This window comes from Bradysia coprophila, unplaced genomic scaffold (genome assembly GCF_014529535.1).
Source record: "Bradysia coprophila strain Holo2 unplaced genomic scaffold, BU_Bcop_v1 contig_476, whole genome shotgun sequence".
Classification (NCBI taxonomy): domain Eukaryota; kingdom Metazoa; phylum Arthropoda; class Insecta; order Diptera; family Sciaridae; genus Bradysia; species Bradysia coprophila.
In genome coordinates this window covers 1251340-1275764 of record NW_023503727.1, presented here as the reverse complement: position 1 = coordinate 1275764, position 24425 = coordinate 1251340, and the positions used below count along the sequence as shown (strand labels likewise).

The 24425-nt window shown below is 35.8% G+C and overlaps 2 protein-coding genes and 1 long non-coding RNA gene across 3 annotated transcripts in view; 1 reads left to right on the top strand and 2 right to left on the bottom strand.

The window, feature by feature from the left end:
• The window catches only part of LOC119082631 (1,5-anhydro-D-fructose reductase-like), a 27504-nt gene extending 4872 nt beyond the window's left edge, over positions 1 to 22632 (bottom strand). The window contains exons 1-3 of the mRNA XM_037192197.1: positions 22399 to 22632; positions 10949 to 10955; positions 17 to 159 (exon numbers count right to left, since the gene is read on the bottom strand). Of these exons, the coding sequence (XP_037048092.1) occupies positions 17 to 159; positions 10949 to 10955; positions 22399 to 22434 (186 nt within the window). The 5' untranslated portion in view covers positions 22435 to 22632. The remainder of the gene's footprint in view (positions 1 to 16; positions 160 to 10948; positions 10956 to 22398) is intronic.
• The window catches only part of LOC119082625 (1,5-anhydro-D-fructose reductase-like), a 53981-nt gene that overhangs the window by 4870 nt on the left and 24686 nt on the right, over positions 1 to 24425 (bottom strand). The gene's annotated exons all lie outside the window — the stretch shown is intronic.
• Positions 18695 to 24425, top strand: LOC119082637. Its single transcript, XR_005088673.1, has 4 exons — positions 18695 to 18778; positions 23846 to 23893; positions 23964 to 23984; positions 24069 to 24425. It is a non-coding gene; the product is annotated as an uncharacterized LOC119082637 (long non-coding RNA).

Genomic DNA, 24425 nt, shown 5'->3' with positions numbered 1-24425 from the left:
TACCGAAAGCATATACCTTCGTCGTGATGAACATATCTTCCCGCTCGATCACTCCTTCATCAATTTTTGCACGTACCCCATTGCCAACTTCTTTTTCATTACCGTATGAATACGCTGAGTCTATGTGACGATATCCAGCATCAATTGCATCTTTAACAGCTTGCTCGCAGTCATTTTCTTTAGCCTAAATCGGTAAAGACGAATTCACTGACTAATTAACGCATTATGTTTAGCTTATCTGTTATCGATAGTGACGATAAAGTAAACGAACTCTGGTCCGTGTGCTCCTAGCTCTTATATGCGGCAGAACTATGTTAAAACGGATGAGATCAAAAATTGCAGACTTTACTTTTTCCCGTCGGTGGCAAGCTTTATACGGGAATTTAGAAAATTCGCTTAAAAAAAATACCTTTATTTATCACAATTATCATGTGAATGTAACAATGGCAAACGTGTATAATTTTAACAGACACGCCGACTTCTACTTTCTTGTTGGGTGCAGTGCAGCGCACAATGTAAAATACAAGGAAATGGTTGTATATAATATGCTGAGCTGATTGAGGGGCTTTCAATCTAACGTTACGTATTTAAAGGTTCAGTGGAACAGAATGGAGATAGGAAGAGAAAGGATTTCGCGAGCGGAGCGAGCGAAATTTTTTGATTCTTTGTCATTCACAAACAGTAAAATAGCTCATTTTATTAAATAACAAATTCATTTCATGCTAGCTCAACATTATCATTTACAATGAGAGCTAGAATGGCATCAGTGGCCGCTGAGAGTATAATGAATCTTAGGACAGCCAAAGATAAGATATTCAAGCTGTGTGGGTCGTATTAAGTTCAAATTTGTTCGTTTGTGTGGTTACAACACATTGAGCATGAGCCCCACCTCAAGATGTTTCACCACCCACATGCTCTACGATTGCTTCAACAAGCAGCAACTTAGAAACTACTACCTCACATTTAAAACAATCGAGACCGGAAACTCAAATTTGTTTACAAATAGTCCTTAAATACTGTTGCTGACGGTTGTTTCTCCTTTAAATTCGACTAAGTTCGAAGTAAGTAGATCGTTCAGAGAGAACCACTGACATAAATTAAAGTCACGAACTAACCGGAAATTGGTTTAATGGTGAATTTATGTACTCTTCTTTAATGACTTCATAGTTTGAAAAACAACTTTCGTCTAATTACGAAGGAGTATGCAGGCGCCGTTGGCAACATTTTCGGATTTAGTAGTATTCATAGTGTCATCATTCGTTCAAAATGTTATGAGATTCAATATATTACAACTCTAAGACACTTTGTTATTTTTAGAATTCTCGGATTTGATCGTTGGATGCATTGACGAAGGCTATCACTGAAAGTCGTCGCGCCTGAAAAATTGTGTACTGTTGGAAATGGGAAGTGAAAGATTGACGACTATAGATCATTTTCATTATACGGTACTTGCCAACGTAACCAAGGCTGTATACTTTGGGGAGGTCACGCAGATACAGATACGCGGGTTACACACCACAGTTGATGATAAAATGGCCGATTTCATACAAATATTCACCTACTCTGATGATTCTCGTCGTCTTGATGATGTGGTGAAATTTTTTACATGTAAAATCATCAGACGTGGTGTGTTCCCGCGTATCTAATAAAATGGCGGTCTGCGTGACCTCCCCAAAGTATACAGCCTTGAACGTAACCCCACTTAATTTTTCGTCAAGGAGTCCTTAACCTCAATCAATTGACGTTAACTGATTAACCTTAGACTAAAGTATAGTTTCCACTTAAAAAGAGCACTCCGTTTAGACTCCGTCTACATGACAGTGACAGTTCTTTTGTTCTATTTTACAACTGTCATGTAGACGGAGGCTAAACGGAGTGCTCTTTTTAAGTGGAAACTATACTTAAATAGTTATAGACTGGCACTTCATAGAAAACATGCAAATACGAAATGTATCAATGGTGTTAGTGAGTACCATAAATTTATGGCACCAGAAAATAAGCGACAACGTTGATTGGTATGGAATATTTTTTGACGTTTGACGCTTGACATTCGATCGACGTATCAATGAGTTTTTGTATTGTGTGTGTTTTACATACGTAATAGCGGTTTTCTTTAGCTTCAGTTTTACGTCTCCGTATTTAGTCTAAGGGATTAACCTATGGGCTAAGCCCAAGTACGCTGAGAAATATTTTCACGAACGCTGCTTTCCGTTAAAAATCCAAAATTACGTACAAAACACATATTTACTATAGCACACAAAGAGCAAGTAAGATTTTCACGATCAGCTACTTACCCTTGATGTACCCAATCCAATTGCTGGTATTTCGTAACCATTACTCAACCGTATAGTCGGTGGTGCCTTTGTATTTGATTCGATATTGAAAAGTGTCACAGCACTGACACACTAATAATAAATAATAGTAGATTACATTGGATGCTGCGGAGGTAGTTCATTACATGAGGGATCAATTTTGTGATACGAGCCGAACGCACAAGTGTGGTTATAAGCAACAAGCTTTGGAAACGGTTATTTTGATAAGTGTAGAGTTTGCATATCCGAGCCGAAGGCGAGGTATGCAACTACACGAGTCAAAATAACTGTTTCCAAAGCGAGTTGCTTAAAACCACACGAGTGAGTTCGCGAGTTCACAAAATTGATTCCGAGTGTAATGAACTACCAAGCAGCATCCAATGTATGCTGTTTTATTGCCTATCCACCAGGAATATTGTTGTTACGAGTACATTTTCCCACCCAAGGACCTGAGAGTTCAAAACCAAAAGAGTTCCTGGAGCACTGTTCCAGTAGACAACTGTCAGACTCTTGAATATCAAAAAATTATTCTAAATTAATGCACAATTTCACAACATTTATGTCGCGCTATTTCATTCACTGCCAGACTAATACTAAACATAATAACTACCGATACAACAAAACCAACAAAAATATCTGTTGTTGCATTGAAACGTTTAAAAACGAATCTAGTCTGCTCATGAAATCGGCTCACACTTCTTCATTATATTAATCCCGAAAGCATCACTGGCAACACTACTGTTTTGGTGACATGTTGACAAACTACTTCGACTGTTTTGTTTTTGTGAAGTGCTAGATTCATATTTTGCGTAATATTTGTCGATTTTGGTGGTGTTTCAATAAATTTTGCTGTGAAGTGAAGTGAATACATGATAATAAAAGTAAAAGTGTTAAGTGTTTTTGAAAATAAGTGAAAAATACAAAAATAAAATGGTTTGGCCATTGGTGTTCGTCGAAGTTGAAAAAATTGAAATTATGGCTATAGACAAAATGGCCGTCACTTTTATTTTTCTGTTTTTAGCCCCGTACGAAGTACGAAGGGGCTTATAGGATTACGATGCCGTGTGTAATTGATGGAATTCGAAGCAGACGGTAAGGGCAAAGTGTTTGCCTATGTTCATAGATAACGAATCCGCAATAAAAATTTTGTCCGTCCGTCCGTCCGTCCGTCCGTCCGTCCGTCCGTCTGTCCGTCCGTCTGTCACGTCGATATCTTGAGTAAATCAAATCCGATTTCAAAAAATTTAATAATTTAGGAAATAGTGAGGCTAAGTTCGAAGATGGGCAATTTTGGGTCGACCCTTCCGGAGCTGGGGCCCCATAACTGATTTAACGTTTTCCGAAGATATCTGCGGCCATTCAAAGGCTAAACATGTAAGTGATACGTCAAATAAAAGGTATTTACAATACCGATCGACAAAAAAAAGTTTATGGAAATCGGATGACCGACTCGTTAGTTAGAAGTTGGAGTGAACTAGGTACAGGGTGGCAAGCCGTTTTTGCTTGTAGGTTGGCCAAATTTGAACGGATTTCGATTTTGCTTTATTAGATAGGTATTGACCGTACCAATCAGGGGAAAAAAAGTTTATGTTATTCGGTTTACAGAAGCGTGAGCTAGGTCTCTTGGAGTGAGCTTATATGTGGCTATATGTGGCTATATGTGAACGTGGTGTTTTTAGCCCCGTACGAAGTACTGGGGGCTTATAAGATTAATATGCCGTTTGTAACATGTCGAATTGGAAGCAGACAGTAAGGGCAAAGCATTTGGTTATGTTAATAGATGACGAATTCGCAATAAAAACAAGGCATCAGAACAGTCGGAGCGTTTGCTGCGACTTAGCCCCGTACAACCCGTAATCCTATTTCGTCCGTAGCCCTAATAAGCCCGGAACCCTAATACGTCTACAACCCTCTAATGCGTCTGTTACCAAAATGCAAGTCAAGTTGGGCATTGTCAAATTTACTGAAACTGATCATTTTTAAAATTGCGCATAGCGCAATTACGAAAGCCCGTACGAAGTACCTTTCAAATAAAACCAACAATTTCCGACATTATTTTAGAAACCCAAAATTTTTTGCCAACTTTCCATTGGGTATTCAATTATCTCTCAAATGAAACAAAAACTAGCAAAATCGGTTGAGATTTACTCGATTTATGTGCAAAAAGCACTTAGGAGGGCCTAGTAGCGGCCTTAGTGCAAGGGCCCAAATTTGAAGCTTTTTTTGCCATCATTCTATTCGGCATTCAATTATCTCTCAAATGAAACAAAAACTAGCAAAATCGGATGAGATTTACTCGATTTATGTGCAAAAAACACTTAGGGCCGAGTAGCGGCCTTAGTCCAAGGGCCCAAATTTGAAACTTTTTTCGCCACGTTATTTTCGGTATTCAATTACCTTCCATAAAAAACTAAATCTAGCAAAATCGGATGAGATTTACTCGACTTATGTGCAAAAAACACTTAGGGCCGAGTAACGACCTTTGAGCACTCCCAATAAGCCCACGTTGCATCTTACCCAAAAACAATGTTCAGCAACTTTGTTCTACTCGTCAATACCTTTCATTTGATATATTACAAGCAGCTATTGCGTGCGTATTTCGGTAGATATCGTCGAAAGACTGAAAAACACCTATAGGGCCCTAGCTCTGGAGGGGCCGACCCTACCATGCCCATTTTCGAACTTGACCTTACTTTTGTCGATACCAATCGGGGAAAAAAAGAATTTTGAAAAAAGGTTGTGATTTACTCAAGCTATAGGGGTCACGGACGGACGGACGGATGGACGGACGGACGGACGGACGGACGGACGGACGGACGGACGGACATTTTTTTTATTGCGGATTCGTCATCTATGAACATAACCAAATGCTTTGTCCTTACTATCTGCTTGCAATTCGACGTGTTACAAACGGCATATTAATCTTATAAGCCCCCAGTACTTCGTACGGGGCTAAAAATGTCCGTCCGTCCGTCCGTCCGTCTGTGACCCCTCTAGCTTGAGTAAATCACAACCTTTTTTGAAAATTCTTTTTTTCCCCGATTGGTATCGACAAAAGTAAGGTCAAGTTCGAAAATGGGCATGGTAGGGTCGGCCCTTCCAGAGCAAGGGCTCTATAGGTGTTTTTCAGTCTTTCGACGATATCTACCGAAATACGCACGCAATGGCTGCTTGTGATATATCAAATGAAAGGTATTGACGAGTAGAACAAAGTTGCTGAACATTGTTTTTGGGTAAGATGCAACGTGGGCTTGTTGGGAGGGCTCAAAGGTCGTTACTCGGCCCTAAGTGTTTTTTGCACATAAATCGAGTAAATCTCATCCGATTTTGCTAGTTTTTGTTTCATTTGAGAGATAATTGAATGCCAAATAGAATGATGGCAAAAAAAGTTTCAAATTTGGGCCCTTGGACTAAGGCCGCTACTCGGCCCTAAGTGTTTTTTGCACATAAATCGAGTAAATCTCATCCGATTTTGCTAGTTTTTGTTTCATTTGAGAGATAATTGAATGCCAAATAGAATGATGGCAAAAAAAGTTTCAAATTTGGGCCCTTGGACTAAGGCCGCTACTCGGCCCTAAGTGTTTTTTGCACATAAATCGAGTAAATCTCATCCGATTTTGCTAGTTTTTGTTTCATTTGAGAGATAATTGAATGCCAAATAGAATGATGGCAAAAAAAGTTTCAAATTTGGGCCCTTGGACTAAGGCCGCTACTCGGCCCTAAGTGTTTTTTGCACATAAATCGAGTAAATCTCATCCGATTTTGCTAGTTTTTGTTTCATTTGAGAGATAATTGAATACCTAATGGAAAGTCGGCAAAAAATTTTGGGTTTTGGGTTTTGACCATGCCCAACTTGACTTGCATTTTGGTAACAGACGCATTAGAGGGTTGTAGACGTATTAGGGTTCCGGTCGTATTACGGCTACGGACGTATTATGGTTACGGACGAAATAGGATTACGGGTCGTACGGGGCTAAGTCGCAGCAAACGCTCCGACTGTTCTGATGCCTTGTTTGTTAATATGTCGAGTAAACTTTGACCGAATTTCATGAATTTTTTTTTGTTTGAAAGGTATTATTGAATGTAAAGCAGCTGTACTAATTTACACCTCCTAACAAAATGGCCGTCGGCCGCCATTTTGGATTTTTGTAAAAACAATAGAAATCGGTGAAAATGATACTTACAGAGTTACTGATCAGTGGGAAGTGATTGGTTATGTGTCTGGGGTGTTTCAAGCATCCCAAATATGGATATCTATTTATAAATAGTGTGCCTAAAAAGTTTGGAAACATGTAAAGACAATGTAAACAAAGGAATTATATACATGACAACAATAGAACAATAGAAGCATGTACAATGAAATTTTTATTGTTCTTTTGTCTTCATGTCTATTGTTCTTTTATTTATTAGTTCTCATCAGGGTTCCTTAACGTTAAAACTTTATCATAAAAGTTTCACTTCGTACCGTTTCGAAATAGAACTTTTGCTTTTTGGGTACAGTTCATAACGAAATTGGTGTAACGAAAAATTATTTCGGTATCGTTTAACGTTATAAAGAGAAACGAAATTTTTTCCGGTATAACATAACGTTACAAAGAGAAATGAAATATTTTCCGGTGTGGCTTAACGTTACGAAGTAAGACGAATTTTTTTCCGGTATGCCTTAACGTTACATAGAGAAACGAAATCGTTTTTGGAAAGACTGTAACGTTACAGAAATAACAAAGAATTGGTGACAAAAAAGTTGCGGTTTCCGGAGCTGTAAATAATAAAAATACAAAAATTTCATGATAAATGCTTCGTTTTATAATTAAATTACTTTAAAATTCAATAAAAAAACATTTACAATAGAAAATATTCGTATAAACCTTCATTTAGACCATGCTATTACTGTAATTTTCAAGAGACTGTATTGGTACAGTTAATTGTCTTAACGTTATTTCATTTCTCGAAAAATATTCCGTTTCATGGTAACGTTACGGAATGTAACGGAAAGAATTTCGTTTTCTTTTAACGTTACGATATGTACCGGAAAAATTTACGTTTTCTTGTAACGTTACGAGATGTACCGGAAAAATTTTCGTTTTCTCGTAACGTTACGAGATGTACCGTAAAACATTTCGTTAGCAAAAACCGTTTTAGATTGTGTAACTGTAACATATGTACCATTAAATTTTTCGTTATGATAATAACGTTACATTTGAATCGTTTTTGTAACGTTACGTCCACGTAACAAAAAATAACGTTAAAAATAACGTTATGCCGGAACCCTGGTTCTCATATGTTTCCAAACTTTCAACTGACACTGTATATACAGCTATATTGAGCTATATAACGGTGTAGATAGTTCTTTTGAGCTATATACTAGCATATTTATTAGTAAAATGTTTATTTATAGGTAAATATAGGTTAATATAAATTGTTGCAAAAATTTTTAAGTTTGGGTTACAGTTGAAAGGAACGTCGTACGGGGCTTCGTAATTGTGCTATGCGCAATTTTTAAGACGTGCACATTTCATAAGAATTTTAGGTTAGTAGGTTTAGGGTAAGAGTAGGGCGACCGACGAACAAGGGTCGCGTACGCAATAGATGTACGGGTTCGTACGGGGCTCAGTCGCAGCGAACGCTCCGACTGTTCTGACGGCTCGTTTATTATAATTTTCTTCCTAAAATTTTTCTGGTAAGATTTTTGTTGATAAAACTTTCGCGTACTTCCCTCATCAGCTGCCATTTGTGACGCATACCTTTTTGCGTGTCGAATCTGTAAGCGTCACCTACACCGATATCAGGTCTTTTGTAAGTGGATAACAGGACTTGCGTCACACCTCCACTGTAAGTGGTTTTGGGCGATTTGATATCCCAACAAAAACCTCTGAAGAGAAAAGTGTGGCGCTAGCCTTGTGAAACTTCTAATATGAATGATATCGCTGGAGGTGTCGCTTTCAGCTCTACGCACAAATAGTTGACTTCATGTAAAAAATCATGATAAAAAATTAGCGACCCACATTTGCCAGGTTATTCTGACACTATCTGGAAAATTACTCTTATATTTCTTCAAAATTTTTATATTAGTAGTAGTAGTAGTAGTAGTATTTATTCTTCTTTTCATCAGTTTTGTACAATAATTAAAAAAAATTTGAAAAGAAGGTAATAGCAATTAATTTTTGACAAAACAATAAATTTAGGGCATCAATTCCAGCGAATTTCTTCATTTAAGGAATTTGATTGATAATTTAATAAAAGTTTAATACAATTATTTTTAGGTTAAAATCAATAAAAAATTAGAAATAAAATAAAATTATTCCGTAATTGTTTTGATATTCAATCAGGATTATAATAATCGTAGCTTTGATAAAATGTCAAGTTGGGATCTTTCCAACAACCACAATTTCAAATTTTCTCTGAATTTAAAGAAACTAGACGTATCACTTATTGAATCAGGAATATGATTAAACAAATAAGGACCAATATAACTGATCGCACCCTTACCAATGTTAGTATTCGCGAATTGATAATATAAAGCATTCCTTGATCGAGTCTCATATCTATGCTTTACGACTTGAAAATCAATCGTCGAACATTTTCTTCCCAAAATCCTATCTTTAACGTACAGACAGACCTGGTAATAATATAAAGCTTTAAGTGGAAGTATACTTGTCAGACTATAGAGATCAGCCGTGGAGTATAACAATGGCAACTTATAAATCGATTTAAGTACTCTATTTTGCAACACCTGTAACGGTTTCAAATGCGAAATTACAGCAGAACCCCATAGAATACACAAATAATTTAGATGGCAATGAATCATTGAAAAGTACAGCTGTAACAAAACCTTTTTAGGTAAAAAGTAAGATAATTTTCTTAAAATTCCCACCCTTACAGATAATTTAGAACAAAGATAATTTACATGATTTCTCCAGGTGACGTGTTTATCGAGAATAATTCCCAAGTACCTAAACTCATTAACTTCTTCAATATTAACTCCACTATAATTTAAAAATACCGAAGGCTCTAATTTTCTTCTCGCATACATATTCATAAATTTTGTCTTCTGTACATTCAAAGTTAGCTTATTTAATCTAAAGTATTCGGTTAATTTATCTATATCACATTGAGCTCTAAATTCGTTGTTAGCAAAATCTTTATCAGCATAATGTAAAAACGTATCATCCGCAAACAAATTAGGCATACAATTAAGACCTAAATTACCAATGTCATTGATATATATTAAAAACAAAAGTGGACCTAGAACGCTGCCTTGTGGTACACCACAACAGATGTCCAACTCTGAACTCGAGGTACCATTCACATAAACGAATTGCCTTCGTTCTCGAAGATAACTTTTTATCAAGTTCAGCACTGGACCTCTTATACCTGCCTTTTCTAACTTATACAGCAATATCTCATGATCTACCGTATCAAATGCTTTCGCTAAATCTAAGAAAATTGCAAGAACATAATCACCATCATCGATCGCACTTACTATTTTATCTAATAACTCAGCCGTCGCAGATTCAGTATTAAATTTGTAACGAAATCCATACTGGAATTTGTAAAAGAAACATTTACTATCCAAAAATTCAGTCATCCTCTTATGAATCAACTTCTCAAAGATTTTATTCATTATGCTCAACAGGGATATCGGTCTATAGTTACACGTCAATCTAACGTCACCACATTTGAATATTGGAATAAGCTTAGCAATTTTCAGTGTAGACGGATACACTTGTGTCTCAAAAATTCTATTGGCTAAATTAGAAAGATGACCACTAATCTCTTTGACGCAATGCTTAAGGGCAAGTACTGTAACAGTATCTGCACCGGGCGATTTATTGCTATCTAAGCCTAGTATAATGTTCTTGATCTCTGATTCATCCGTAGGCGAAAGAAACATACTGTCAATTTGTGACGGAATCGAATTAAAATAGTTAATATCGTCATTTTGATTTACTAGCACGTTTTCTAACAGTCGCGTCGAAACTCGTGAATAATATAAATTGAATTCTTCTGCCATCTTCCGACTATCTGTCTCTTCAGCATCATTTACTATAATTTTATTTATATCCTTGCTAGCCTTCTTACTTCCCAAAATTTTGCTAATATTCTTCCAGGTTTCTCTCGGATTCTTACTACAGCTCTCAAATAGATTCTGATAATATTCTAACTTCAAATTTTTACTTTTCGAGACAATGACCCTACTTATCACTCTTAGTTTATGTTTCAACGCATCACAATTAACATTACTTCTGTCTAATCCCTTAATTTTCTTTATCAAACTCGTCTTATAATTTCTAAGTTTCTTTATTTCTACATTATACCATGGACACAACAGGTCCTTCTTTCTCTTTTTTACACTTCTTTCTTCTCGCGCATCAGCGTCTGCACTATTAAGCGCCTGAATAAGAAAATTACAATAACCGTTAACATCTAGTTCATCGAAGTCTTCTTCCGTTAAAAATGAATTCAGCCTTTCTTGAAATCTCTTATAGTCTACACAAGAACTAACTTGATAATCACTTGATACGGAATTAAATTCAAGTTCAGATAGAACTAGATTATGATCACTAAAGTCATTTGCTATCGTATGATTAGTTATACTCATCTTATGGGAGAAATTAGTAATAAAGTGATCCAACAAAGTTCCTGAGGACGGTCTCGTACAAAAAGTATTAGAGACATTAAATCCATACGACTCTATAAGGTTTTTGTAACCATTATTTCCATCAACTTTCAAGAAATCAATGTTCATATCACCACAGATAATACAATTTTCAAAAGAATACGATGATAAAAAAGATTCTAAATGTCTAATGTACAAGTCAAAGTCAGTCCAGTCCGGTCTATAATATGATGCTAAATATATAAATTCATCTTCATTCATGTATATTTTCAGCCAAATCGAATTGAACGTTTCGTCGTACGATTCAACTAACTCAACATTTAAGTTTTCCTTAATAAATACACACACCCCACCCCCCATAGAGCCTGGGCTACGACCACAAAAGAATGCTTTATATCCAATTATATTATAGAAATGAAATAGATCTTTGTTTAACCACGATTCTCCGACGACAATGACGTGCAATCTTCGAAAATCATCAATAACATTTTTTAAGATATCAAATCTATCAAGATCACGAATGCTTCTCATGTTGATCTGGAGTACTTTAAATTTAGTCGACAATTTATCAAATTCATAAATCAAATAATCCAAAATTGAATTGTGCAAAATATTATCAGAAAGATTTTGAAGCGTATCGTCAATATCCATCATACAATTTTAAGTTAATTTGAATTTAGTTAATTTTGATTAGCGGTTGGCAAATTATTTATCAGATTATCAATCATCTTCATCGAACGAATAATAAGAATATTGCTATTACCTGTTTTTCTTACAAAAATTTTACCAAACTTATACCAAACGTAATTGTATCCATGTTGTTTTAGGGACTTGGCATGGTTAAACAAATTGAAGTTAAATTTCGTCAATTGCTCATTGATATAAATTCGTTTAGCATTCGGCATATGATTATTCTGGGCACTGAATACGTCTTTTGTTTGGTTTATGAACATTTTTTTCTCCTTTCTCTTCGTCAGGAACATATTACGAGTTTTTTCATCTTTGAATTGGTATGAGTAATTCACGATCTTCAGTCGTTTGTTTTCCAACTTAGAGATTTTTACGATATCTGAATTATCGATCTCAATATTAAGTTCTTGAGCTACGTCTTTGATCGCTTGTACTTGTTCTTCATCATTCAATTGTGGCAGACCATTAATATTTATCGATTTGTTCAGCTCTCTTTGCTCAATTTCTTCAAGCTGGTACTTCAGTTCGTCTATTTCTTTTGTTAAATTATTTATCATCGAACGATCCATTTCTCAACATAAGGCTCACACCAAAAAAATATATTTTTCTCGTGCATTTGATCAAATAGTTATAGTCTTAACTTCAGTTGTTAAAACAAAGTAATTTCGTTTTTTTCAAATGCATTTATTTACAATCGTTTTTATTAATACAGTTCTGCACATGAATAGCGATGGTGTAGTGCAATGTTCAACGCTTGCGTGTTATATATTCTTTGTGCAAATAATTTTTACGAAACACCTTTTCTTTCAAAAAAAATAACGTATTTATCGAATCTAGCAATGGAAACTTTATTCTCAACGTATGAATTTGCTGAAGAGACGCAACGAATTTCAAGTTTTTGATGGGTCTGACTAAACTATATTACGTGTTACAACAATGCAAATGGCGCTAAAAATCTGCGTCGCAAAGTGGCAGATGTTCAGGACCAGAACTACAAGAAACTTCATCTGCCCGCATGAGGAAAACTAAGCCAGCTTGTTTGAACTAATTGAGTGTGAAATTTAATTTTTGCGTAACGAAGCTGAAAGCGTCAACGTCAACTCTAGCGATATCATTCATTTTAGAAATTGTACTACAAAGAAGGTGTCACTCTTTTCTCGTAGAGATTTTTGTTGGGATATCAGTCGTTTTAGAAGCTTAGTCAACACTGCTTTTCGTGTGGCGAATACCTTTCATTTGATGGGTCGCACGCCTCTGTAGGTTTCAATACAGCTGAGCTACAGCCGAAAACGCGTTTCCGACTCTCAAAAACCACACTCAGAAGCCACTCTCAAAACAAAATTCTAATTTTTCCTGGGTAATTTTCTAGTATAGGTAGTGGCTCTCTCCAAAGAAAAGCTATATTTATTTTCTTTGGTAAGTAACTAGCGCCACGCCCTCCGCTACCTATGCCATAAAATAAAACCAGTGCACAATCTCAGTACAAAATTGCACATTTCTTAAGAAAAGCGTAGGATCGGCGTTGCCTTTGTTATTGACGAAATTTTTTCACATAACCGTATCTTGTTCATAAATCTTGTTCGAACTAAATTAACACAAAAGTGCGATTTCAAGACAACCAAATTATAGACGGAAAATTCTTAGCAACAGCTAGTAACTAGTAACATCGATCAATCCCCAATATTATTGTTTCGTCCTACCTGAAGGAATTACATTTTTTCAATTTCTAGCGAAGATTAAAAATCTATTCCCGAAAGAATTTCTTTTTGAAAGTAATCCCCTCGAACCTAAAAATTGTAAACCCATATCAGTGTTCGTTGATATTTTGTGTTTTTATCAGCATCGATTCATAAATTGTGTCTATAATACAGGGATAGAGAGAGAGAGAGAGAGAGAGCTTAACTGCGACACGAAAGAGACCTAATTTAAAATTTTCTTTTCTTGACAGAATTGTTAGTGGACCTGCTTAGGCAAAAAATCGTGCATCTTTGAAAATCGTTATTACGATGATTGTATGTTGTTCCGTATCAATTCCTGATTATAAATTGATGTGGGGCCAAGACGGCAGCTCAACGGTTCTCTGGTGAGCAGCCGTTATGTCCCTTATTTTTCTATGATTTTTCATTCGTAAGCGAGAAGAGATATCAATCCACTTCCAAAGGATAAGTTATAGAGAAAAGTCTAAATTTTTTTTGGTGAAATTTATTTTTTATCCTAAAATTATGTCACTGCACATGCACAATATGTTCCTAGCTCTAGAACGTAAGTATTATGAAGGATATCTGAGATTTTATTGGGTTCCCTTCTGGACTTTTGGGATTGTTGAGGTTATATTATGTTAGTTCCTAAAATTCCACCACCTTACATAGTATACCATGCTATCAGTTCTAGAATTTGAGTAATTTGAAGGATTTGTCAAGTTTTTCTGGGTTTCCTTCTGGACTTTTTGGATTATAGAACTGGTCAGATCCTAAAATTTAACCATTATGGTACATCATCTGGATATTCAGGATTATTGAGAGTCATCTTAACAATCCCGTAAGTTCAAACGATATCCTAAGAAACCTCAAAACTCTAGAACTGGGAAGATAGTAGACCATGTTGGATGGAGGAATTTTGAGAACCAAAATACTACCATATCATTAACACCAGAAGACCAGAAGGAAACCCAGAAAAACTTGACAAATCCTTCAAATTACTCAAATTCTTGAACTGATAGCATGGTATACCATGTAAGGTGGTGGAATTTTAGGAACTAACATAATATAACCTCAACAATCCCAAAAGTCCAGAAGGGAACCCAATAAAATCTCAGATATCCTTCATAATACTTACGTTCTAGAGCTGGGAACATATTGTGCATGAGCAGTGACATAATTTTAGGAACTGACCACCTCAACAGTTCAATAAATCCTGAAGAGAATCCAAAAAACCCAGAGATCCTTCAAAATCCTTAAATTCTAGAACAGGGAGCATGTTTTCGTGAAAATATAAAACTCGGTTACGCCTTGCGTTACTAAAATTTACAGAAAATACAACTTTAGGTCGATTGTCATGGAAATACGTATGATTATTTACTCTAAAGAAATAATAATAATTTCGATGTATTTTTCCATGAAGAGCATGTGGTGACTTCACTGTTACGGACATAGCTCCGACCGAGCTGCCCGATTTCAATCAATAAAAAACGAAAACGTAGCTCTTTAAACTCTCTATAAACCTTTTGAAGAAAATTTTTGCGAATTTACAGTCTTTCTAACGGTTTCAGAGATTTTCCTTTGAGGAATAAATATTTTTCGAATTTGACCAATTTTTTCCGCCATTTTGGATTCAAATGTCAAAAAATAAATTTCACCAAAAGAAAATTTAGACTTTTCTCTATAACTTATCCTTTGGAAGTGGATTGATATCTCTTCTCGCTTACGAATGAAAAATCATAGAAAAAAAAGGGACATAACGGCCGCTCACCGGAGAACTATTGAGGTGCCGTCTTGGCCCCACATCAATTTAGAATCAGTAATCGATACGAAACAACCTACAATCATCGTTATAACGATTTTCTAAGATGCACGATTAAGCCCATTTTTCAGCCTAAGCAGGTCCACTATGTTGAGACGTTCGGAATGTAATCCTCGCCTTCGGCTCAAAAAACGAACTTCCCACACGTCTCAACAATAAACATCCCTGTGAAATAACTTTAAACGTTACTTGTTAAATTTTCAAACACTTTATTATAATTATTTAGTTTCACAAAATCAAAGTTCTTTCTTATTTAATTATTCTTTACTTATGCTATAGTACTGACACTAACTGTGTTCAAATATCAACTGACAAATGTTCATGGAGGATGAAGGCCTTTTAGAGCGACCAACTACATTGGTTCTTATGGGCTCCATAAGAACCCATGTATCTAAATTTAAAAGTCGTCACATGAAAATTAAACGACGGCTAGAGACATTTTTCTAGATACTTTTTCTATGTTGTAAATGGGAAGAATGTGGTTGACGTAATGTCTTGAGACGGGTTAACGTTTGATGGCCACATTCCCACATTCTCTGTACGGGTTAACAGTTGGGTCTTCTCAATTTTATGTAAACAAAATTTGTTTTCTCATTTTGTTCTACCAACAGACGACATTGAATATTCCCAATGGTTTTTTCATTATAGGTTAATATGTACAATGCGTTGCGTATATGTTGGATGAACTCGTAAATTTGGGAATGCAAGCGATCTCGTTGCTCATTCCTTAGTACCGACCTCTGTTAATAAATGATTCGATCGCTGATGAGCTTTTACAATTTTACATGTTCAACAGTCCCTTTACTTATCAAGCTTAATTATGGTTATCCATATGTTTTGTAGTGTGGTGCACTACAGCCGACAATATAAGTTTGTGATTGAGTAATAACTCCTTTACACCTGCGAGACAGTAATGCACTAATTTCTTCCCCCTTTAACTATGCGCGGGGTGGATCCTTGGCACCTGAAACCTCTCCGGTACAGCACTGAGCCTTAATATTTACGCCACCTCGTCAATAATATATAAAAAAAATCGTTCATACCTGCAACACCTAATGACATAAGAATTCATCGCAATGTTGAAACAAATGAAAACGAAAAAAGTGTTGTGCACATCTATTTAAAAAAATTACCTAAAAGACCATATGGAGTTGAAAAAAAAGTTTATTTTCTTCGCATAAATATCGTTCAAGGCGAGGTTCAAGGCTCAATTTCGGGACTGTTCATAAATAACGTCTGCGGTTAGGAGGGACGGGAGGTTCAAGACGGCCATAACAAAATGGAAGAGACTATTGGCACCGGGTGCCAATAGTCTTTTTATAATACTGTGGCTAATGGCCACAGTATTATAAAGAAACTATTGGCACCTGGAAAAATTAAAATTTGAATAAAAAATCTGGACATTTTGAAAATTAAACTTGTTTTGTACACAATTGAGTTACAAACAAATTTTTTTTTTATTTTTTATCGATGGAGAACCTAATTATAAGACACTTTGTCTCGTATCATATGCCAAAAAAAGTTAAAACTTTTTTTATAAATCATTTTGAAAGTCACTGAAAACACGAAAATTCGAATCGAAATACAAAAATTTTTGATGACATACTGTATTTCTATTCGAATTTTCGTGTTTTTTAGTGACTTTCAAAATGATTTATAAAAAAAGTTTTAACTTTTTTTGGCATATGATACGAGACAATGTGTCTTATAATTAAGTTCTCCATCGATAAAAAATTTAAAAAAAAATTGTTTGTAACTCAATTCTAGAGAATTCATTCTTTTTCGAAATGTAACGTAAAGGTATCAAACAATTTGCCTTTACGTTACATTTCTCAATAGGATGGATTCCCTAAGATCGAACAAACAACATTTACGTTACATTTCGTAAAAGGATGAATTCCTTAGGATCGAACAATCCGCCGTTACGTTACATTTCGTAGAAGGATGAATTCTCTAGTATTCTACACATTTGCGTTATATTTCGTAAAAGGATTAATTCCCTAGTATCGAACAACCCGTCTTTACGTTATATTTCGTAAAAGGACGATTTCCCTATGATCGAACAAACTACCTTTATGTTACAATTTGTAAAAGGATGAATTCCTCAGGATCGAACAATCCGCCTTTACGCTACATTATGTAAAAAGATAAACATCACCTAGGATTGTGTACAAAACAAGTTTAATTTTCAAAACATCTGGATTTTGTATTCAAATTCAAATTTTTCCGAGTGCCAATAGTCCAATAGTACTGTGGCTAATGGCACCGGATGCGATTAGCATTAGTATAATAAAGAGACTATTGGCACCTGGTGCCATTAGCCACAGTATTATAAAGAGACTATTGGCACCCGGTGCCATTAGCCACAGTATTATAAATAGACTATTGGCACCCGGTGCCAATAGCATATTCGTAACAAAATTGGGCCAAATTTGACCATTTTTGCTCGACGATGGGGTCGGGGATCTAAAGCCGACCAAAAGTAGTGGACGTCATTTATGAATGGTCCCTTTTTGTAAACTGTTGTTTGTTTTTTTAATCTGCGTGTCAGTTTTTGGTTTGTCTATGGAAGAGATAATGGCGAGGGGGAAGCGCCTATTCAAAATGGCATGAATAAAATGTTTAAAACAAAAAATGTGACGGTTTCTAAAATTCTGAATACAAATACTTTATCATAGATTAAGACCGCCCTTTCTGACTACGAAGTTAAACCTAGTTAAAGCTAAGGTTTTCTCATACAGTTAAATGTCAATTGTAAAATTATGATTCAAATTATCGGTCTTAGTTGAGTCAACAATTAACAAATCCAGAAATCAATGCGAAGTGGTCGCATGAAAATATTTTACGAATACGACGAAAAGGTTGCACTCGATGAGCTCAGCTTTTACGAAGAAATTATATGAAATTTAATTTTACGACCCATTTTACGAAATCGCGTAAACTTTGCAGTTAACGTCAATTGATTGAGGCATTGAGGGTAATGATAACTTAACGAAAACTAAAGTTATGTTGACGAGTACCGTATAATGAAAATGATGTATACAAATCCACTTTTCAGTTATCATCTCTTAGTGAGCGTTCGACCAAAGTATATAAACATTGAACCTTTGCGATCGACAGCCTTCAATTTTTTTGTCGTCATTTTCCAGAACTCAGTGCGGAATCAGCGTACGTCAGAGAGCTTGGCCCGAAAAAACGTCCAACTTTAATCGAACGTTTACTGAGCGATAAGAACTGAAAAGTTTTCGTTTCTGAATCCTGAAACTTTTAGTTAAAATGTTAAAGCCAAATCAAAAAACACCTGCTCAACAGGACATACAATACGTCACGAAATTAAGTATATTTTGGCATAAGCCGGTGTCGCAATAAACATGTGCATTCAGTTGTTCATCCACTGATTTGACTGATACGACGTGAGTTCGGCGAGAAGACGGATACCATATGCTAATAACCCCTCACGCCAATAATGTCAGCGTAATTTTTCGCGAAAATATTCCGATATTTGTTGAACAGTATAAAAAGAGAGATTTTTCGATGTATTAACAATATAACTTCGGGAAACTTTGACAAAGTGAAATCGAAATGAAAGTCTTGTCAGTAATTTTATTGGTTGCTCTGTGCACCGTTTTCGCCTATGGTAAGAGATGTGCTCAACATATCAATTAATTGGAATTTAATTATTGTAATTGTAAAATAATTGTATACCTACCACAAAGTGTATTTCATTTTACTTTCGATTGCATATTAATGGTCGGATGACTTTTTTTCTCAATTTTTTTTTTGCATAAAGTAGTTAAAAATTGAAAATAAAGATACCCGTGTCTCGTCTTTCGACGAAAAAACTTGAAACCGGAAAGATTTTTCACTTTATAAATTCCTGAAATATGTGCCTCATTTTCCAACCAAATTCCACATAAGGTCTTAAGTTTGCGACATTATAATTACAGTAGTATTGTTCAGTCAGTTCACTCAGGTTTCACTAGTTCAGTGAATTTTGTTTTTGATGAAATGTCAAATCGCCACAGTAAATTTTTAATCTTAATGCTCAAAACAAACGAGGCATTGAAAACGTGTTTTGGTCCTAGTTTTCATTGACAGATGCAGCAGTCGCGATTTTGAATAGAAAAAGTTCTAACTTCATTTGACAGTTTCGAAAATTTCGTCATGAAAAATAGGACCACGTTTTCAATGCCTCGTTTGTTTTGAGCATAAACAATTTTGTGTCCAAAATTTGTAGTATTTCGCGTAAAGCGAAGTGATTCAGTTTCAATTTCGGTCAAAAATAGTTCCGAGTGCATTAAATAGAATTTGGGACAAATTTCCCGAAATAGTTTTAAAGTCGAATTAATTTGGCGAAACACTGTGGGTATTGTGAAAATGCGATTTTTTAAAGCAAATACGAAAGATTCAACTGTGTGTGTGAATTAAATTTATGTTACTTACGTATTTTCGTACTTACAGTGGATTTTTTTTAGTTCGAAACATTTTTGAGATTTTTTAGAGTTTTAAATGCTTTTTACCAGTCAATAAAGTGCTTCCAGCTCATAATAGGTAATTTTATTTGGTGTGCATAACTAGCAACAGCTGGTTTTCCATCAGCTGACACGCACACATTAGTAATTTACATTTACTTAATAGCATATTTTGATACAAATAATAAGAATTCGATCACCATATGAAGCTTCTGCCATCTGTATGTAACTTCAAAAATTTTTATTATTTGAATATTAGCAAACGGATAAAAATTTAGTAATTCACTTCAGTCGATATCAATGATAATAGGCTTAAGTCCAAAAGTATTATAAAACTGAATAAATATACATCTTACATAAATGGCTCCAACAAACATCGATGTAATTTCGATCAATTTTTGGCTGAATTAATTTAAAATTGTCTAATTCCCATCTCTTGAGTGTCAGTGCTACAATCAAATTTTTTTTTTATTGTTTGAGACCCATAAGTCAGTCAATGACAGCAAGCCAAATGACTACACACAGCGTATATTTCCTATGTGGAAATTTCGAAAATAAAAATTTTATTTACGCAATAAAGTTCAGCGAAGGAAAGTGGTACTATTTTGACGAAAACTACCCTTTCATCCAACATCATACCAGTGTTTCAACACATTTGGAACATCACATTGACCAATTAAGAAATGAATTGCGACCATTGTTTGTGTCGTTAAGCGACGAACAGTTCCATGTGTATGTGAAAGATGGAAAGTTTGTTTTTGAAGGAGTCGCTCTGAAGACGCGTACGTTGCTATCAACAATTTAAATAAATTCCTTCTTTAAATGCATATGTTCCTCTACTAGATACGCAACTCAGAAGTCAACCAGATCCGCCTTCTCCAAAACAGAGATACAGGTCAAATTCAACTACTGACCGTCTGGTATTCAAAATCGGCAAGTCTTATCCTGCAGATTTTTTGTTGGATTTTGAAAAGTGTACAGACGTGAAAGTGGAAAAAGATAAATTGTTCAAGATCCGAGACTTTGTAAAACGCGAAGACAGACAGGAGTTTAGTACTCTATTTTTCAAAGGCGATTGGGAGGCTGCACGAAATTTGTTTCTAAAGAAGTACTCCTATGCCTTCACTGAAAACAAAAAAAAATCGCTTACTTTAGCTTTCGATGGGGAGACAAGTCTCCAAGAATTTTTTATCTTAGCTTTAAAAACCAGTTTGACATGATCTTGGCAGATCTACCAAACGAAATATCAAATCTATTTATTATTAAGGACAAGACGAATTGCTCAAAAGCCGAAATTTTAAAGTTTTGCGATTCAATTCAAGAATTCGCGAATGAATTCAACAATGTGAGTTCTGGAAGCACAACTCCCATTGCTCCGTCTGAAGAAGAAGATGTAGTTGAACAAGACATGGAGATCGTTTGTGAATTAGATCCTGGATCAGAGGTTCAATCTCTGTCGGGTTTAAGTTCAAGCTCACAACTCTATCGTAATCGAAACAAAGAGCGTGGGATTCAACTTGATCAAGGTGAACCGTCAAAAAAACGAGCCGTCAGAACAGTCAGAGCGTTTGCTGCAACTGAGCCCCGTACGAACCCATCCATCTACTGCGCACGTGACCCTAGTTCGTCCTTCGCCCTACTCTTACCGTAAGCCTCCTGCGTCCGTAAACGTCGGTAAAGTAAAATTCTTATGAAATGTGTACGTCTTAAAAATTGCGCATAGCGCAATTACGAAGCCCCGTACGACGTTCCTTTCAAATGTAACACAAACTACACTTCCCACTGATCAGTGACTTTGTAATTATCATTTTCACCGATTTATATTGTTTTTACAAAAATCCAAAATGGCGGCCGACGGCCATTTTGTTAGGAGGTGGAAAGTAGTACGGCTGCTTAACATTCGTTAGTACCTTTCAAACAAAAAAAAAATTCATGAAATTCGGTCAAATTTTACTCGAGATATTAATAAAAAAACACCACCTTCACTGTACGGCCGAGTAGCCACATATAAGCTCACTCCAAGAGACCTAGCTCACGCTCCGGTAAACCGAAATTCATAAACCCTGATTGGTACGGTCAATACCTATCTAATAAAGCAAAATCCATCTAAATCCGTTCAAATTTGGCCAACGTTCAAGCAAAAACGGGTTGCCGCCCTGTACCTAGTTCACTCCAAGGGGTCTAACTCACAATCGGTCATCTGATTTCCATAAACTTTTTTTTTGTCGATCGGTATTGTAAATACCTTTTATTTGACGTATCACTTACATGTGTAGCCTTTGAATGGCCGCAGATATCTTCGGAAAACGTTAAATCACTTATGGGGCCCCAGCTCCGGAAGGGTCGACCCAAAATTGCCCATCTTCGAACTTAGCATCACTATTTCGACTATCTTTCAGGGATTTAAATCGGATTTGATTTACTCAAGATATCGACGTGACAGACGGACGGACAGACGGACGGACGGACAAAATTTTTATTGCGGATTCGTCATCTATGAACATAGGCAAACACTTTGCCCTTACCGTCTGCTTTGAATTCCATCAATTACACACGGCATCGTAATCTTATAAGCCCCTTCGTACTTCGTACAGGGCTAAAAATGAAAAGACGACATATGTACGAGGAGTCTGATACGAGTCAGACTGATTCTTCGATTCAATCAGCAACGTCTCCGTGCTCGGACTTTTGAAATAAAATTTTGTATTTGCGATATGGAACGGTTTTTATTCGTATTTAAAACTTACATACAGTTACGCTTCCGATAATCAATCAGTTTAAGCACGATATTTTTAACGTTGCGAAGTGGCAACGGACACATTAGAATATCTATGAGTAAGTGTTACGTTACATAGAAAGCTAATGAAGGAAAAATCATCTTGCCCAGCCGCAGATTTGAACACGGGACCTCTCGATTATGAGTCGAGAGCTCTAGCGCCAAAGCCACGGGTTCAGACAAAATGATATTTACTTCGAACGCCTTTATGTTGTGTAGCATGCTAGATTGAATGTGTAGTGTATGTGTAGTGGGTCTGAACATAGATGTTACATTGGTCTTTCACAAGAATTAAAAAAATATTCCGCCTTTGTGAGGTTAGCTATAATTTAGTAGTTAGCACACAAAATATAGTCAAAGTGAACTCGGCACTGTCATTAGTTTCGCCAACTTAAGTATAGTTTCCACTTAAAAAGAGCACTCCGTTTAGCCTCCGTCTACATGACAGTCGTAAATTAGAACAAAAGAACTGTCACGCAAACGGAGTGGAAATTGAAATAAATTCAATTTCCATTCCGTTTGCGTGACAGTTCTTTTGTTCTAATTTACAACTGTCATGTAAACGGAGGCTAAACGGAGTGCTCTTTTTAAGTGGAAACTATACTTTAAGAGATCTAATAAAATTCGCTTTCTAAATATGTATGAACACATTGTATTTTGAAATGTACGCGCGAAGGAAATTTGCATTTCTACTCTTTATTGGAAATTGTTTTGAGAGGTTCCGAGTCTTCAGTTTCGATACAAACCAAATTCGCAATAATTAAGGTCCAAATTAAGTAGTCACGTAAAATGAAAAGTAAAGGAAGTTTAGTCGGAAATCAACATCGTCAGTTATTAAAATTTCGGGACATTTCATTTTAAAAGTTAAAAAATGTGTTCTAAAATTGGTTAGAAAATGTTTGTAATTAGGTAGTGAACAGTTCAAATGTAATTGAGAGTACCAGCTAATAGAAGAATGGTCGGTTAAAGTTAATTTCGTATAAGTCCGCAACAATTCTGTGTATCTGTGTCTCAAAATCATAGATCATGGTTATTCGAATGTTAAAATTCATACACAGAGACCCTTACCTGAAAATATGTGTAGTGAGAATGAGCAGGCACTTCGTTTACGTTTGAAAATGGAAACAAATGTTTGAATGGTTTTCTTGTAAAATATTGAGCTTAAACACTTACGCCATACAAGAAATTTCGCGCCTTATACATTCGGAATTTAGTGTTTGGGTTTACAGTTACTCGGACTTAATCTATACGCTATTTTATTTGCTGATACCAAGGTAAACGAAATTTCCCTCTTCCGAACAACCCAAGAAAGAACAACCCAACAATGTGCGATATATTCGACAGAGACACATAAATGAATATTACACTCGGTTTACTTTCGCTTTACGATTTCGTCTACGTAATTCTTGTCTATCCTAACTTTAATGTCACTGAACATGATCATTAAATTTTATAGGTCAGTTATGCGGGTCCGGTCTTTACACTCAACCTCGGTGCTGCTCTAGTAAGTAAATAACGATTGACTTGAACGATATTTGTACGTAGACAATAACCTTTTTTTTCTACTCTATTAGTTATTGGATTCCAATTATTAAGTATGAACGACTTTCTTTTTATATATATTTGACAAGGTGGCGTAAATATTAACCGGCAAACTCTTGACTGTCTTTATTGTACAGATGTCCAGTGCTATGGCGTGATTCAGCCATTTTCGACCGTAGATGAGTTTAAAATGGCTTGTCAACATCAAAGAGGCGTGGCTCAGTGCTGTAGAATTGCGGTTGTAGGAGTTGCGTTACTGTGCCGAGATCCGTAGTGAAAGAAGGAAGTAATTAGTGCATAACTCTCTCCTAGCGACGTTTATTGTTGAGACGTGTAGGAAGTTTGTTTTTTGAGCCGAAGGCGAGGATTACATTCCACACGACTCAACACAAAATATCACAGCGAGACAGAACGGCTTTTGTTTTGCTTGCGCAACTATTTTTTTTGTTCTTTTTTGTCGCGTGGTTGTAATTTTTTTAAATAAATAAATGAAA